We start from the raw sequence: 12745 nt of genomic DNA, 5'->3' as shown, positions 1-12745 counted from the left end.
GAAAACAGTGACCGATAATCTCCGCAAGGAGCTGCAGATCGAGCACTCCCGCTGTGAAGCGCTGCTGTCCCAGGAACAGACCAAAACTCCGGGAGCTACAGAAAACTTGGATGCTGAGAAGAACCGTTCATTGGAGCTCCTGGATTCCTTGAACCACGAACGTGTTTTGACAGAGCAGTTGAGCCTGAGAGTGAAAGAAGGTGCTTCCTGCAGCACAGGAGCTGCCTGCTTGGAACAATCCTTCGTCCAAGAGCTCCAAGCCCAACTGGAAGAAGAGAGGTCCCGGACTGTGGAGCTAGCGCTGTTATTGAGAAGGTGCATCAGAAGGCCATTTCAGTCCAAAAGGCAGCTGGAGGCTGAGGTACAGATGTGCTGTGAGGAAACCCAGAAGGAGAGGGAGGTCAGCGACAAACTGCGAGCCATGCTGGAGTCTCTTCAGGCTCAAAGCAAGAGTGGATCCGTTCCTTGGAGGCCCAGAAGGAAAGAGAGGCCAAGATGAAAGCGACTGGGAACAATTGCAGTCGCTCTTCAAGATGCTGAAGAGCAAGATAAGCATAAGAAGAGGAGAGGGAGAGAGAGTGGGAGGACAGCAGCAAACAGACAGAGCTAGAGAAACAGAAAAGACTGGCAGAGAGATCAGGAGAGAATGGTGAGAATGTCTCTGTGAGTCTTGCCTTAGATTGAAAAAGCCACCCGTTGGGATTTAGCCCCTGTGGATGATGTTCTTTAATTGAAATGTTTCCCTATGTTAAACACAAGCATTCTTGAAAACGCATTAGATGGATCTCTTTTCCTGCCATTTCTCATGCTGTTTCAGGGGTGTGTCTGGGTTATTGTTGACAGAGGTTGATCTTATATCTTTCCGTGCTGGGAATTGCTGGTTATTCACAGCTAGAGAAGAATGGGGGTTAAACTATGCAGGATGGGACACTAAACTGGGTTTCATGCCATTGCCCTTATTTTGAACTGGGCTCCTAATCATGGCTTGTGACAGTATTGGTTTCACCCTTCTAGTTTCTCAGCTCTCTCAATTGTAACAGAGGAGAGAGGTTTGCAGGCTCTGTGGAGACTTGCCAGTAAGAAGGTGGATGGAGTTAATGCCCACTCCAGTGTCATTAAATGCCTTCCTGGTGCCCCTGAAGGCAGTGCTCTAGGCCTTCCCCCAAAAGTGATCTGTGAGTTAAGGAACACCCAGATGGATATGCTGTTTAGGTGTTGATGTCGTGTATGCATAAGACGCAATTAACTACTACTTACCTCTGTCAAATAGCAAAACTTGGAACGGCCAGCACCGGAGGGATGAACAAAGAATAGAGAACTGCAGGAAATGCTGGCAGTATTAGAAGAAAGAGAAAGAATCCTCCAACTCCAAACCGTCAGCAAGAGCTGTTGTGTACCTCAAACAAAGATGGGAATGCCAGACAGTCTGTGACAAAAAGAAACTGGGAAACCCCCCTTTGCAGCAGCAGCAACAGCTGGAGAAGATAAGGCAGCAGTTGCTCTTTGTAGCTGTGCATCTGAAACGAGTTCATCTATAAACTCTAGATAAGTGAGTTGTTGTTCATAAAACAGTGGTTTACTTTCCCATCCTGCTTCTTAACCTGTGTCGGTCATGGCTGAAAGCCCTGTGCTCTTTTAATTCTTAAAAATTAATGGAACTTGCTGATTTCTGTGGTTTTGGTAGTTGTGTGATGAATAGTGCATGAGTAAAGCCTCACAACTTAAAGATCATCCAGTAGGGAGAAAGAATCAAATGTGCTTTAACATTATTACAAATCAACCTGATACTGAAAAGGGTATTTCTGTTTAACAGAACGGTTCATGATTGGTCTGCGTCAATGATGAAGCTGTGGCCTCCTTACTACAGACCTTAAGGGAACTAAAATCAGATTTATTGTCTCCTACATCTCAGGTTAAGGAAAATAGCATGTATTGTTGTTATCACTAAGGTTTTCTGTATTCTTTGGATTGCAGCACATGTGTAATTTGATTGATAGATTGATAGATTGATTTTCCTCCCTCCCATTTGTTTTTGAATAAAACATTCTGAGGAAAATTCTGGTTTGCCTTGGCAATGGGAAAGAAGGTGTACTCCTGTACTCACACTACCATTCTATTAACAAGTTTTAATATCCGACTCTTGCTGTTTTGTTGTATTCCAGGGTCTGCTTCTGACAGCAATTTTTTCTTAGATATGTAGCATGTCCAAGGATCACAAGGCCTGGGATGTGTTGCTGCAGTGTCTTAAGCATCCAGAGACAGTTGTTTTTCATCAAAATGTCAAGTACTTTCCAAAAAAGCACAATAGTGGTTTGTCACCTTGGGAGGGCTCTTCTGACTTATATTTGCAGTATTGCAAATATTTTACACAAGCCCAGGGATTCTCAAAGACCGAACTCAGGTCTATTGGTACAAAATACATCATGAAAACATAACTTTTAGATTCCATCTGATTCCCCATATAACTTTGCACTTTTATGTCTTTCTCTCGTAATAGACAGAGATCTTTTACCACATTTCAGCCAAAATTTAGGGATTTAGGGCTAACAGTCTTTGGCTTCTGTTTGAAGCTTCTCTCACCTGCTTGATCTCTAGAAAACACAGCTTTGAGAAGGAGTTATGGACTGTCTGATACATGAAGATGGTTTTGTAGCTTCTGCCCTCCTGTGCTCTTGTAGCACAAGTCTAATGTGTGACAAGCTGCCTGGGCATGTTGTAACTCTCCCTGTGTCTACCTGCTTACAAAATACAGTCAATATTTTCCTTCTGTCAGCTTTGCAGTCACATAGCTACATAGACTTCTCTGCTCTCTTTTCCGGCTTGGATTTTTTTTTTTCCTCCACAATCACCTTTTCCTTCAGTCTCCTTCCTGAATATCTCCTTCCTTTAAGGTACTGAACCACATGGTCTGGAGACCAAAGGGAATTCACTGCTGTTATCTCTTTGAGTTGTGATAAATGAGGGAATAATGGACAGGGAACCTGGCAGAATGCCAGAGTGAAAAATCTCTACCCAAATGAATATGGAGTCATCTGGTCAATCAGATGCCACGTGGTGCAGTGGATATCAAGTGCATAGATGAATTATGTAGAACTCCTTCAGATATTTCAGCACAACCTTGTTAGGCTGTAATAAGTTGCTTGGAGAAACTGGGCTCAGTTGTGTAATCTTCTCTAATGTATAGATTTTATTTCAAGGGATAAAACATTAACTGCCTTAAATTACTTTTCTTTCTTATATGGTCTACATCATGCACTGATGTAACTGTTGACCATTGCATTTGCAGTTGATAAAAGAGGGTTATGAAGGCAGAACTTTCATGAAGAGTTGGACCTGGAGTCCTGAGTCTCATTCTTACAAGAGATGACTTACCACAAAACTTAATTTCACAGAATCACAGCATGGTTTGAGCTGGAAGGGACCTTAAAGCTCATCTCGTTCCACCCCTTGCCATGGGTGGGGACACCTTCTACTAGACCAGGTTGCTCCAAGCCCCATCCAGCCTGGCCTTGAACACATCTAAGGATGGGGCAGCCACAGCTTCTCTGGGCAACAGTTTCTGAGGATTGAACGTGATTTTTTTTTTTTTTTTTAAGAATTTATTTCTGTAGATGCTTCACAGCTTGATTTTGCTGTATGTACAACTTGTTTTTGCATGTACACAGACATCTTTCTTCACAATTTCTGTGCTGCCTGTGGATAGAGAATAAAGTCAGATGATGTGTTTCCCTTTCAAAAGGTTCAGGAGACCGTTATTAAAGGGAATGGGATCCCTGCAAGGCTGATCAGAGAAGAGATAGCTTGATGAACAAAAATTCCTTACTTCTTAAGAAGGGCTTCTCATGCAGTTCAATTTCCCATTGTACTGTTTAACACCTGAATGCCATTGCTGATTTTCAGGCTCATTATTATTAGTTTTAATTTGTCATAAAGTTGGGGTTTACTCTTTTGAGATGTTTGATTGTGGAAGTAAACCCATCGTGGCTCACTTCCTTTTGATTTCTGTTTTAGATCAGATCTACAGATGATGGTGACTCTGTTCAAGAGCTGGAAAGAGAGGCTTGGAAGCGAGAGAGGAACGTGCTGCAGAACACACTGAAACAGGCTGAATCCCAACTGGCAAAAGCAAATGCTGAAATTGAAAACAAACCAGTGGTAGAAACTTCCAATCCTAAGGTAAAATGATGGGGATGGCCAGAAAAGGGGCTGTCTGGAGCTTGGAGAGCCATCAGTGTCATTTCAGGAGATGTCATTTCAACCTGATTTGCTGGGGATAAAAGGATCTATCAGATGATGGTATTTATCTTTCACTTATTGCTGCAATCTTCAATTGCTGTTTTAAAAAATGATTTTATAGATTAACAGTTTTATGTATTATTTTAAATTAGAAATTTTCCCCATAAGTACTTCGTCAGAGAAGTTCCTTTGGAACTTCCTTGGTGGCAGACAGACTCTTGCACCAAAAGTAACCTGGATCTTTGGACTTCCTACTTGTAAATGAGAGGGAGACTCAGATTTCTTGTCTAAGCATGAAAATAGAAAACACCCATTATTTTTAAACTCCACCCCACTAATCTTAAATACTTTTTAATCTTGATTGTAATCAAATCTGATAGGCATCTCTCCCCACATGATTTCTGGCTAATTTTTTTTAAAGCCCATTTTATTTTCTTTGTTAGAGAGTTAAGCTGTTTTAGAGTTTTGAGTATCACAGTTTTGCTTGAAAGCAGTCAGGACATTTAAGGCAGTCGGCACTCCAAACTTGGGTGTTCTTTACCTGTGTACAGAATTGTATCAACCTGGATGTTTGACCTGAAGACAGCTTGTTTGTGGCTGGGTTTTTGCAACAGCAGCTGTGACAAAATCAGAAATTTTCCTTTTCTTTCTGCAGTTACAGAGATTATACAGGAAGTACATTCGAGCAGAGAGCTTTAGAAAGGCTCTAGTTTATCAGAAGAAATACCTCTTGCTACTTCTGGGTGGATTTCAGGACTGTGAGCAGGCAACCCTCTCTCTCATTGCCCGTATGGGGATCTACCCCTCGCCTGCAGACCTGCAGCTCTCTGGGTCCCGGTCCCGGCCTTTCACCAAGTTCAGGTGTGCGGTCAGGGCCATCATTGCCATATCAAGGTAAAGCAAAAACACTCCCTGTCTCTCATACGTGGTGTTTCCCTGGGAATTTCAAAAGTTGATAGCTCCTGTGGCTTGTCCTGCATTAATGTTAAGCAAAAGCAGTCTCCAAAGCTGGTTCAAACGTGACTCATTGTCCGAGTTTGATCCATAGTAAACTAAAGATGTATAAAAAAGGTCTTTAAGGTGAAAGAGGGTAGATTTAGATTGGATATTGGGAAGTATTGGGCTGTGAGGGTGGTGAGGCCCTGGCACAGGTTGCCCAGAGAAGCTGTGGCTGCCCCATCTCTGGAAGTGTCCAAGGCCAGGTTGAAGCAACCTGGGCTAGTGGAAGGTGTCCCTGCCCATGGCAGGGGGTGGAATGAGCTGAGCTTTAAGGTCCCTTCCAGCCCAAACCATTCCATAATTCTGTGAAAAAACTGCAGTATGTTTTAGAACCAGTGCACAGCCATTACAAATGTCCTTTCAGGGCTGACCTCCTTGGTCTCCCTGGATAGTTTGTCTTGTATCAGAACGTGATCTGTCAGGGACGGTTCTCTCTGGAATCCAGCAGCCTGTATTTCCTTGGGCGTGATTCTGTCATGCTCTGTCACTACCAAATGGGTTTTGTTAGCTGTATGTGAGACAATATGCCATCTCCTAATGGCTTTTAAGTCCATTTAATAAAAAAGAAAGTAGTTTTAAGTGTAATAGGTGGTTATTTCTGAGCGATTTCCTTGTCTAGTAAAAATGATTAGTAGCAAGTTTCTTTCAGGAGATGACACAATGTCTTTGACATGAATACCATAATGATGGCAATATCAGCAGTGGCCTCCAAACTTCTCTCAGGTAGGAAGAGCTGCCACAGAGCTCTCTCTAGAGATTAGGAACAGAGAGGAGGAGCACAGCCAAAACAGGCAAACCTTTTCAGCAGGTCAAGGATCATTGCAGGGTAAAATGGGATAAAACCTACATTCCAAAGACTGAAGTTAAAGAATTCTCCCTTCATTCCCCCAGGGATTGTTACTTACGTTGTTTAGTGTATTCTATACCAAAAAATAATATTAAAATTTACTGTATTTTTGTGTATTTTTAATTCTTGTACAAATTTGTTCTCTTACTAAGGTTAAAGTTTTTGGTGAAAAAGTGGAACAAAGTCAGCAGGAAGAGCGCACAGGGTGAAAGCATTTCTCACAGTGTAGGAGGTAACACAGGTAAGTGTTTGGACAAGTGTGTTGTTTTTATTGTAATTTCTCTTTAGTGATGTGTTTCATTTGAAAGTGTCAAAATCTGTTTATTTTGTGGAGCAGATGGATGGATGTTCTGATGCAGGTCAGTAAGGACTTGAGTTACTTGAGGAACAGTTGACTGTTCCTTTGAGTTACTTATGGGTGTCTTTGTAAGAATTTCAACTAACATCTTAATGCATCACCCAGTACTTTGAACTGTCTCCCTTAATGTAATATTCCATTACTTGTGCCTTTTCAACACTAAACAAAATTCAGATGAAATAGTGCATTTTGTATTACCTGATACTACATAATTTTCATTGTTTCTAAGTTGCTGGGAATATTTATTTTTTAAAAAAGCACCAACTTCTTGCATAAGCCCACTGTGGCGTGATTCCTAGGAAACTTGAATGCTCAAATGCTGAACTTTCTAAAACCTCACTACAAAATAGCGTCAAACTTCTGTTAAATCTGGATTAAAAAAAAACAACAAAAAAAACCCCCAAACCAAACCATAAAACCAGTTAGCTGTAGAAAGTGTATTTATCTGCATTCAAACCCAAACTTTACTGTGTTCTGCTGTAGTTCTTGTGGGTGTATTGGATGTGTTTCTGACAGCCTGTTCTGAATGGTTCCCAGCGCATGTTTTTTAACCCTTTCCTATTTGCCACAGCCTCTGGTGCTAGAACAGAAGTTCTGAAAGAGCAGCAGCCCCCAGCTGTTCCCATCAGCTCTCCCCCTACCCGGGACAGGGACGTGGGGCTGTGCCACAGAACCAGCATTGCAAGATTTGGGAGCCTCTTCCCCGATCTTCTTCTGCTCACACACAGGTCAGTCGGACATCCCTGCCTGGATTTAATCCCCCCCATAGACAGCCTTCCATAAAAATGGAACCACTCGTTAAAGGAGGTACTTGAACCAGAAGAGGAGTTTGTTTTCCTAGATCTAGTAAATGTTTTTATTTCTTTCAGGATGGTACAGGAGAATAAAGCTTCTTGTCTGCTTTAAGCATTGTGTCTGATGTTCTTGGACTGAGAGCATTCCTAGTGGTGTTCCCCAATTTAATTTGGGCAGAGCACAGAATTTACAGAGGCTGTGTCTGCTAGCCTGCTCTGAAGGGCAATTCTTGTTGCCTTTGCAGGAGTTGACATGGGAGGTAGCTGGTCTCAGTCCCATCATCTTGGAATGTGTTGTTTCTTAACCTCATGGCTAAATTAGAAACTCCCAACGATCAGGCAAGAATTTTCTTCAAAATGAAGAAAAAACAATAGCAGCAGAGAAGTAGCTTTGGTGATCTGGGGATACGCAAAGACAGGAGATTCTCCAAATTATTGTAGGTTTTTTTAGCATTGCTGACTGATGTGGGGCACAGACAATGCTTGCCGTGACAGCCAGGTGGTGTTGTGGTTTGCATGGAATTTAACAAAACATCTTGGAGAGTTGGAGACCTGCATGCATTTCCCAAAAGACTTAATTCTGCCCCACCCTGTTCCTCTGTCATGACACGTGTCTGGGTCTGACGGCCCTGCCAAGGAAAGTCACCCGTGTGGTATGTAACAGGAGGTTAATAACAGCAGCACTGGCTGATGCTCAGTGTGGCTGAGTGAGTGGCAGCTCAGGTCTGATGTGGATCCAAGGTAGGCTAAACAATGCCTGTTGCTGCTCTTGTGTCCTGGCAAAGCTATACAGAAGGAAGGGATGGATAGGAGCTACCTCCTGCTAATGGAAAGGTGCAAGGAAAAGGAGTAAATCCAAACTACAAATAGCAGTGTCCTTTATGTCTGCTAATATTTGGAATTTGTTGTTAATGCCCAGAAAGGAGACCCATCTAAAGGGGCCCCTTTTTCAACCTTGGCCTTCAAGATAGTATTTTCCTTGCTGAAGAGGAGCATGCACTTCTGGATGCAGCTCCTCCTTGGTCCTTCTGTGCAGAGGGTCTTGTCTCACTTGGCCATTTGGACTCACTTCTAACTGCATCTTTCTTACCCAAGGGACTTTGTGTTGTGGTTCAGTAGAGAAAGATTCAGAGATACTCCAGCTTTTACCAAAGCATCCTTTCTTTTGACTCCCCTGTATACAAAGCTGCCCGGTCTATATTGTTGTATTCATAACTTTTTGGTGGTGGTGGTGTTTACTATTGTTCCACTTTTCTTTGCCCGGAATTCCTGCCTGTATGAATTTAACTTTACTGTGTATATTTGAGACTATAGCATGAGAAGAAGAAAATAATTTGTTTTCCTTTTTAAGATTGCATCCGTCCCCAAGTTCAGCTTCAGAAAAGTCACTTGTGCCACCTCATGATCCCGAACGATCGCTCACAGAATACATCCATCGCTTGGAGGTTATCCAGCAAAGACTGGGGGGGATGCAGCCAGGTAAGAACCACTTTCTTGCCCCCACAGCTCCCAGAAGTCTGGGTTGATTTTTGCAAAGTTCTGTTGATGGAGAGGTACAGAGACAAGGCAGACGATCAATGTGATCAAAGCAATGTCCAGTTTATTATTTAAATCAGTTAACTTTTATACAGTTTAGTTTGTTCAGGGTACATGCTCACAAGAAGGTGATTGGATAGCTCAGTCTGTGCACGCATCTCATGTCTCCAGTTCATTGGACCTGATGTTCTGTCCACGCGACCTGAAATCATTCTTGGCATGCAAAGCCCTTCCTAATTAATCTGCCTTTAGGGGCTTTCCGAAATCTGCAGGTGTACCTTTCTCTCTAGTTTCTCAAGGCTTTCTTACTATAAACATACTATGTTCTCAAACCATATAACTAGACACACAGCTAACAAGTATAAACATCGCATATTTTTACACAGTCTGTAAGTATAAACATTATAGCTTACAGCTTCTGAAGCAATGTCAAGCAAGGCCTACAGAATGCAGAGAAATTGTTCAGAGAAATCTCTTTACTCCGGCCACAAGGTTCTTTGTACATATTGCCCATAAAGAACATCATTTTAGTGAATAATTATAATGATTGGTAGGGGACGATTAAGTAAGTTTCTGGAAGGAAACCTTTTCGTGAATCGTATCTAAAACTAGTCCATTTCTCAAAATAAGTTCATAGTGAAATTTTTCAGAGATAAGGCTGAATAATTTAATGTGGTTTCTGTCCCCACTCTTGTTTCCAAGTCTAAATAAGCGAGTGTTGCAGTTTAAATGAAGCTTTGTATAGGGTTAATTTGCTTTAGAGTCAAAGGCAGCTGTTGTAATAGCTGAGCAGGGCATTCTCTGCAGCACAAACTTCCCTTCCTGTTCTTCCCTCATTTATCACTTCCTTATGTTCCATAATAGATTAAAAAAAAAAAGATCTGGAGGCTGGTAAATCCAGTTCTAAGCTTGATCAAAGAGCACTCAAAGGATTGTAGTGGACCTTAGCTTTGCTATTTAAAACACTTCCACCTATTTTCTGGACTGCAGCCAAAAGCTGAAAAGCTGACCAGGTCGATATTTAGCTGTGGCACTGAGGGGATGTAGAGTGTGTTTGGATTCCTTCCCACACTGCACATGCACACCTTACATTTTTCTTTGCCTAAGCATAACCTGCTGTTTCCCAGGTGGGCTTGCCTCCTGTAATTGTCCTTCAGCCTTTGCCCAAATATCACTAAAGTCAGCAGCTGCAGTGACAATCCACATAGAAGGGTTTGGGTTGGACGAGATCTTAAAAATCATCCCATTCCACCCCCCTGCCATGGGCAGGGACACCTTCCACTAGACCAGGTTGCTCTAAGCCCTGTCCATCCTGATCTTGAACACTTCCAGGCATGGCGAGTCCACAGCCTCCCTGGGCAACCTGTTCCATGGGAATAGTTTGGGAACTTCGACATTATTCTCAGCAGGGCTTTACCTAGAAACTCTATTACTATGACTTTGTGGGAGTTGGGTTCTTTTCCACAAATACTGCAGCTATATGGCAGATACAGATAGATAGATAAATAAATTTTAAACTTGAAACCTGATAGCCTTTATTGAAGGAAGGCATTTTGCTTCCAAGTGCGGAATAAGTATTCCATAACTGAGACACCATGAATAGAAATTCTGTGGAAAGTGCATATAATTTCTGTCATCTCCATGTTACCAGGACAATGATGTCAGGCATTACAGAGTGACATTGCAACCTTTAGAACAGTTCTGTGAGCCAAATGACTTCCTAGTTTCTAATGAACTTTAGGACATCTACTCAGTGACAAGATCTTGCCCAGCAACAGTGTCACCACAGGAGTGCCAAAGTCGAGCTGTCACTGTGGATAAAGCAGGCCTGTGATGGAGCACTGGGCCCAGTGTGTAAAGGTTTGCTTTGGCAGGCGTGTAAGCTTTCAAATCCTGTTTTGCATTGCTCCTAAGTGGCTTGTGAAAATGGGAATTGCTTTCAGTGTAGCTCGGTGAAGCACGTTGAGAAAATTTACGTGCTGCTAACTGCACCCTGTTGCTTCATAACACAAGCAGTTTTCTAATATTCATTTGGTTTTTTTTTAAATTTAGGACAAGTGCCAGGCTCTCCTCGTCAGAGAAGCATGAAAAAGTGATGGGAATGCTTATGAAATCTGTCCTGTGAGTTACTGCTTCCTTCTGAGCTGGTCCTTACTGAACAGAGGCACTTGCAATCAATCTCCTGTGCAACTGAATAAAGGGCAGTGCTTTTACAGCAGATTTTTATATGACTCTTTTTATTATATTTTAGTACTTAAGAGGGACTTACTTTTCTCTGAGAATGATGTTTTACACTCTCATGTAAAATTACTCTAAGTTAACAGCTGAAGTGTGACTGCATCACTGTATTGTAAGCTGCAAAAAGTCTCTGTGGTGTTTATTTTTCTAGAGTGTATAGATGGATTCCTTGTAAAAAAAGTTATTAAAATGGCATTTCATTAGTGAATTCTTACATCGTATGGTTATTTGTTTTCACCTTACCTGTTTACTCATCTTGCTGTTCCTAAAATTGTTTGGGCTTTAATATTTCTGTAGGATCATTCTGACTAAAGGAACAGCTCAAATACTGTCACGAATATCAAAGATACCTGTAGCCATCTGTGAATTTAGGGTTTGCTCTTCTGGTTTGACAGTAAGTAAGTTCTCCTTCCCTCAGTCTGTCCTATTTACTCTGGACACTTTTAGCTTCCTTTCTTTAGTTCAAAAGGCTCATAACTTTTGTTTAACTCTGCATTTTTGGCCAAACCTACCAAACAAAACCTCTGAACTGTATCTACCTCTAGTGTTAGTGAAACACCTGGTTGCAAATCTTATCCTCTGTCCAGTATGTGTGCAGGTACCTTCACGGGGGCAGTTCCAAATGTATATGAAGTTGGTCAGAGGAGAGGAAAGAGGCATTCTGGTGGCAAATCCATTTCCAATCACAATGTCTCAGTGCAAAAATGAGAGAGATTCCAAATATCATGCTGAATAAGACTTCTTTCTGTGATACTTCTGTATTTCTTTAGAAAAAGTATAGGCAGAATTATAATACCAGAAATATTTTAAACCCCTGGAAACATGATCTACCTTTGAAGCAGATGTGGCATTTAACTTTGGAGCATCAGAAAAATCTCTTCTGGAGGCAGATTATTCTGCTGCAGCCTGTTACAAGATTTTTCTCTACAGGGTATTGACAGTTATATATTGGTGTTTGTCTCAGATTGTTTTATTGCTTATTTAACTGCTTTTATCCCATATTGGTCCTGGTAAGCCCTTATGTATCTGTCAGGTAGATCACCATTTAGTTCTCTGGAAAAAAAAGGTGGTAGAGATAGAAGATTGAAGATAGAGGAGCCTGGCCTCCAAGAAGTGGGGTGGGACATGAGCCTGGTCGAGGGGCAGGGTAGGGCTGAGGAGCAGTTTGTGGCCTGTGAGCAGTGCCAAGAGTGTCTGTGCCATGTGGAGGAAATGCTGTGGAGCTCCAGGATCAGCCCTAAATGAAGGAAGAGTCTGGATTACATGGGGCCCGGCTTGATGGACTGCTGTACCTGAACCATGCTGGATACAGCAGAGATGCTGTCCTGGCTCTTCAGCAAACTGGTGATTTACTGCCTGTGGATGTTGGTAAGACCTTTCCCACTGCCTCCTCATCCTTTTGGTCTAGAGTTCTAAACCAGTTTGAACTGACAGTTTATGCTGGCTCAGTGCATCATAATTCTTTTAAAAATCAGATTCTAGGAGTCTTAAGACTCGATGCAACATTGTCAAACTGCACACTGAATGGTGCTGGTGCCCTTTTTGCTTAGCACAGCATGAGTTTATGCTCTGTTGGGAACAATGCACATTTCTAGAGCAGAGTTCAGAACTGGCACTAAATCAAATCTGTAATTGCATACTCACACCTGAATGTTCAGTGTTGACTGTAAGCAAGGCTGTGATACCAGAGGGCCTTTGCTCAGAGTGAGCCACTCAGTACTGACACTGCAAATCCAA

The 12745-nt window shown here is 42.1% G+C and overlaps 1 protein-coding gene across 1 annotated transcript in view; it reads left to right on the top strand.

Annotated features, from left to right (window-relative positions):
• The window catches only part of PCNT (pericentrin), a 73588-nt gene extending 62366 nt beyond the window's left edge, over positions 1–11222 (top strand). Inside the window, 16 exon segments of the mRNA XM_032692841.1 lie at positions 2–440; positions 443–499; positions 502–596; positions 598–618; positions 620–649; positions 1271–1352; positions 1355–1452; positions 1455–1549; positions 1814–1833; positions 1836–1912; positions 4012–4176; positions 4892–5130; positions 6235–6323; positions 7012–7168; positions 8586–8713; positions 10823–11222. Coding sequence (XP_032548732.1) covers positions 2–440; positions 443–499; positions 502–596; positions 598–618; positions 620–649; positions 1271–1352; positions 1355–1452; positions 1455–1549; positions 1814–1833; positions 1836–1912; positions 4012–4176; positions 4892–5130; positions 6235–6323; positions 7012–7168; positions 8586–8713; positions 10823–10866 — 1836 coding nt within the window. The 3' untranslated portion in view covers positions 10867–11222.
• Positions 11223–12745: the final 1523 nt, after the last annotated feature.

The sequence above is a fragment of the Chiroxiphia lanceolata genome, chromosome 7, assembly GCF_009829145.1.
Source record: "Chiroxiphia lanceolata isolate bChiLan1 chromosome 7, bChiLan1.pri, whole genome shotgun sequence".
In the NCBI taxonomy this organism is placed as follows: domain Eukaryota; kingdom Metazoa; phylum Chordata; class Aves; order Passeriformes; family Pipridae; genus Chiroxiphia; species Chiroxiphia lanceolata.
Note: the sequence above shows the minus strand (reverse complement) of the source record. Positions and strands in the feature narration are given on the sequence as shown.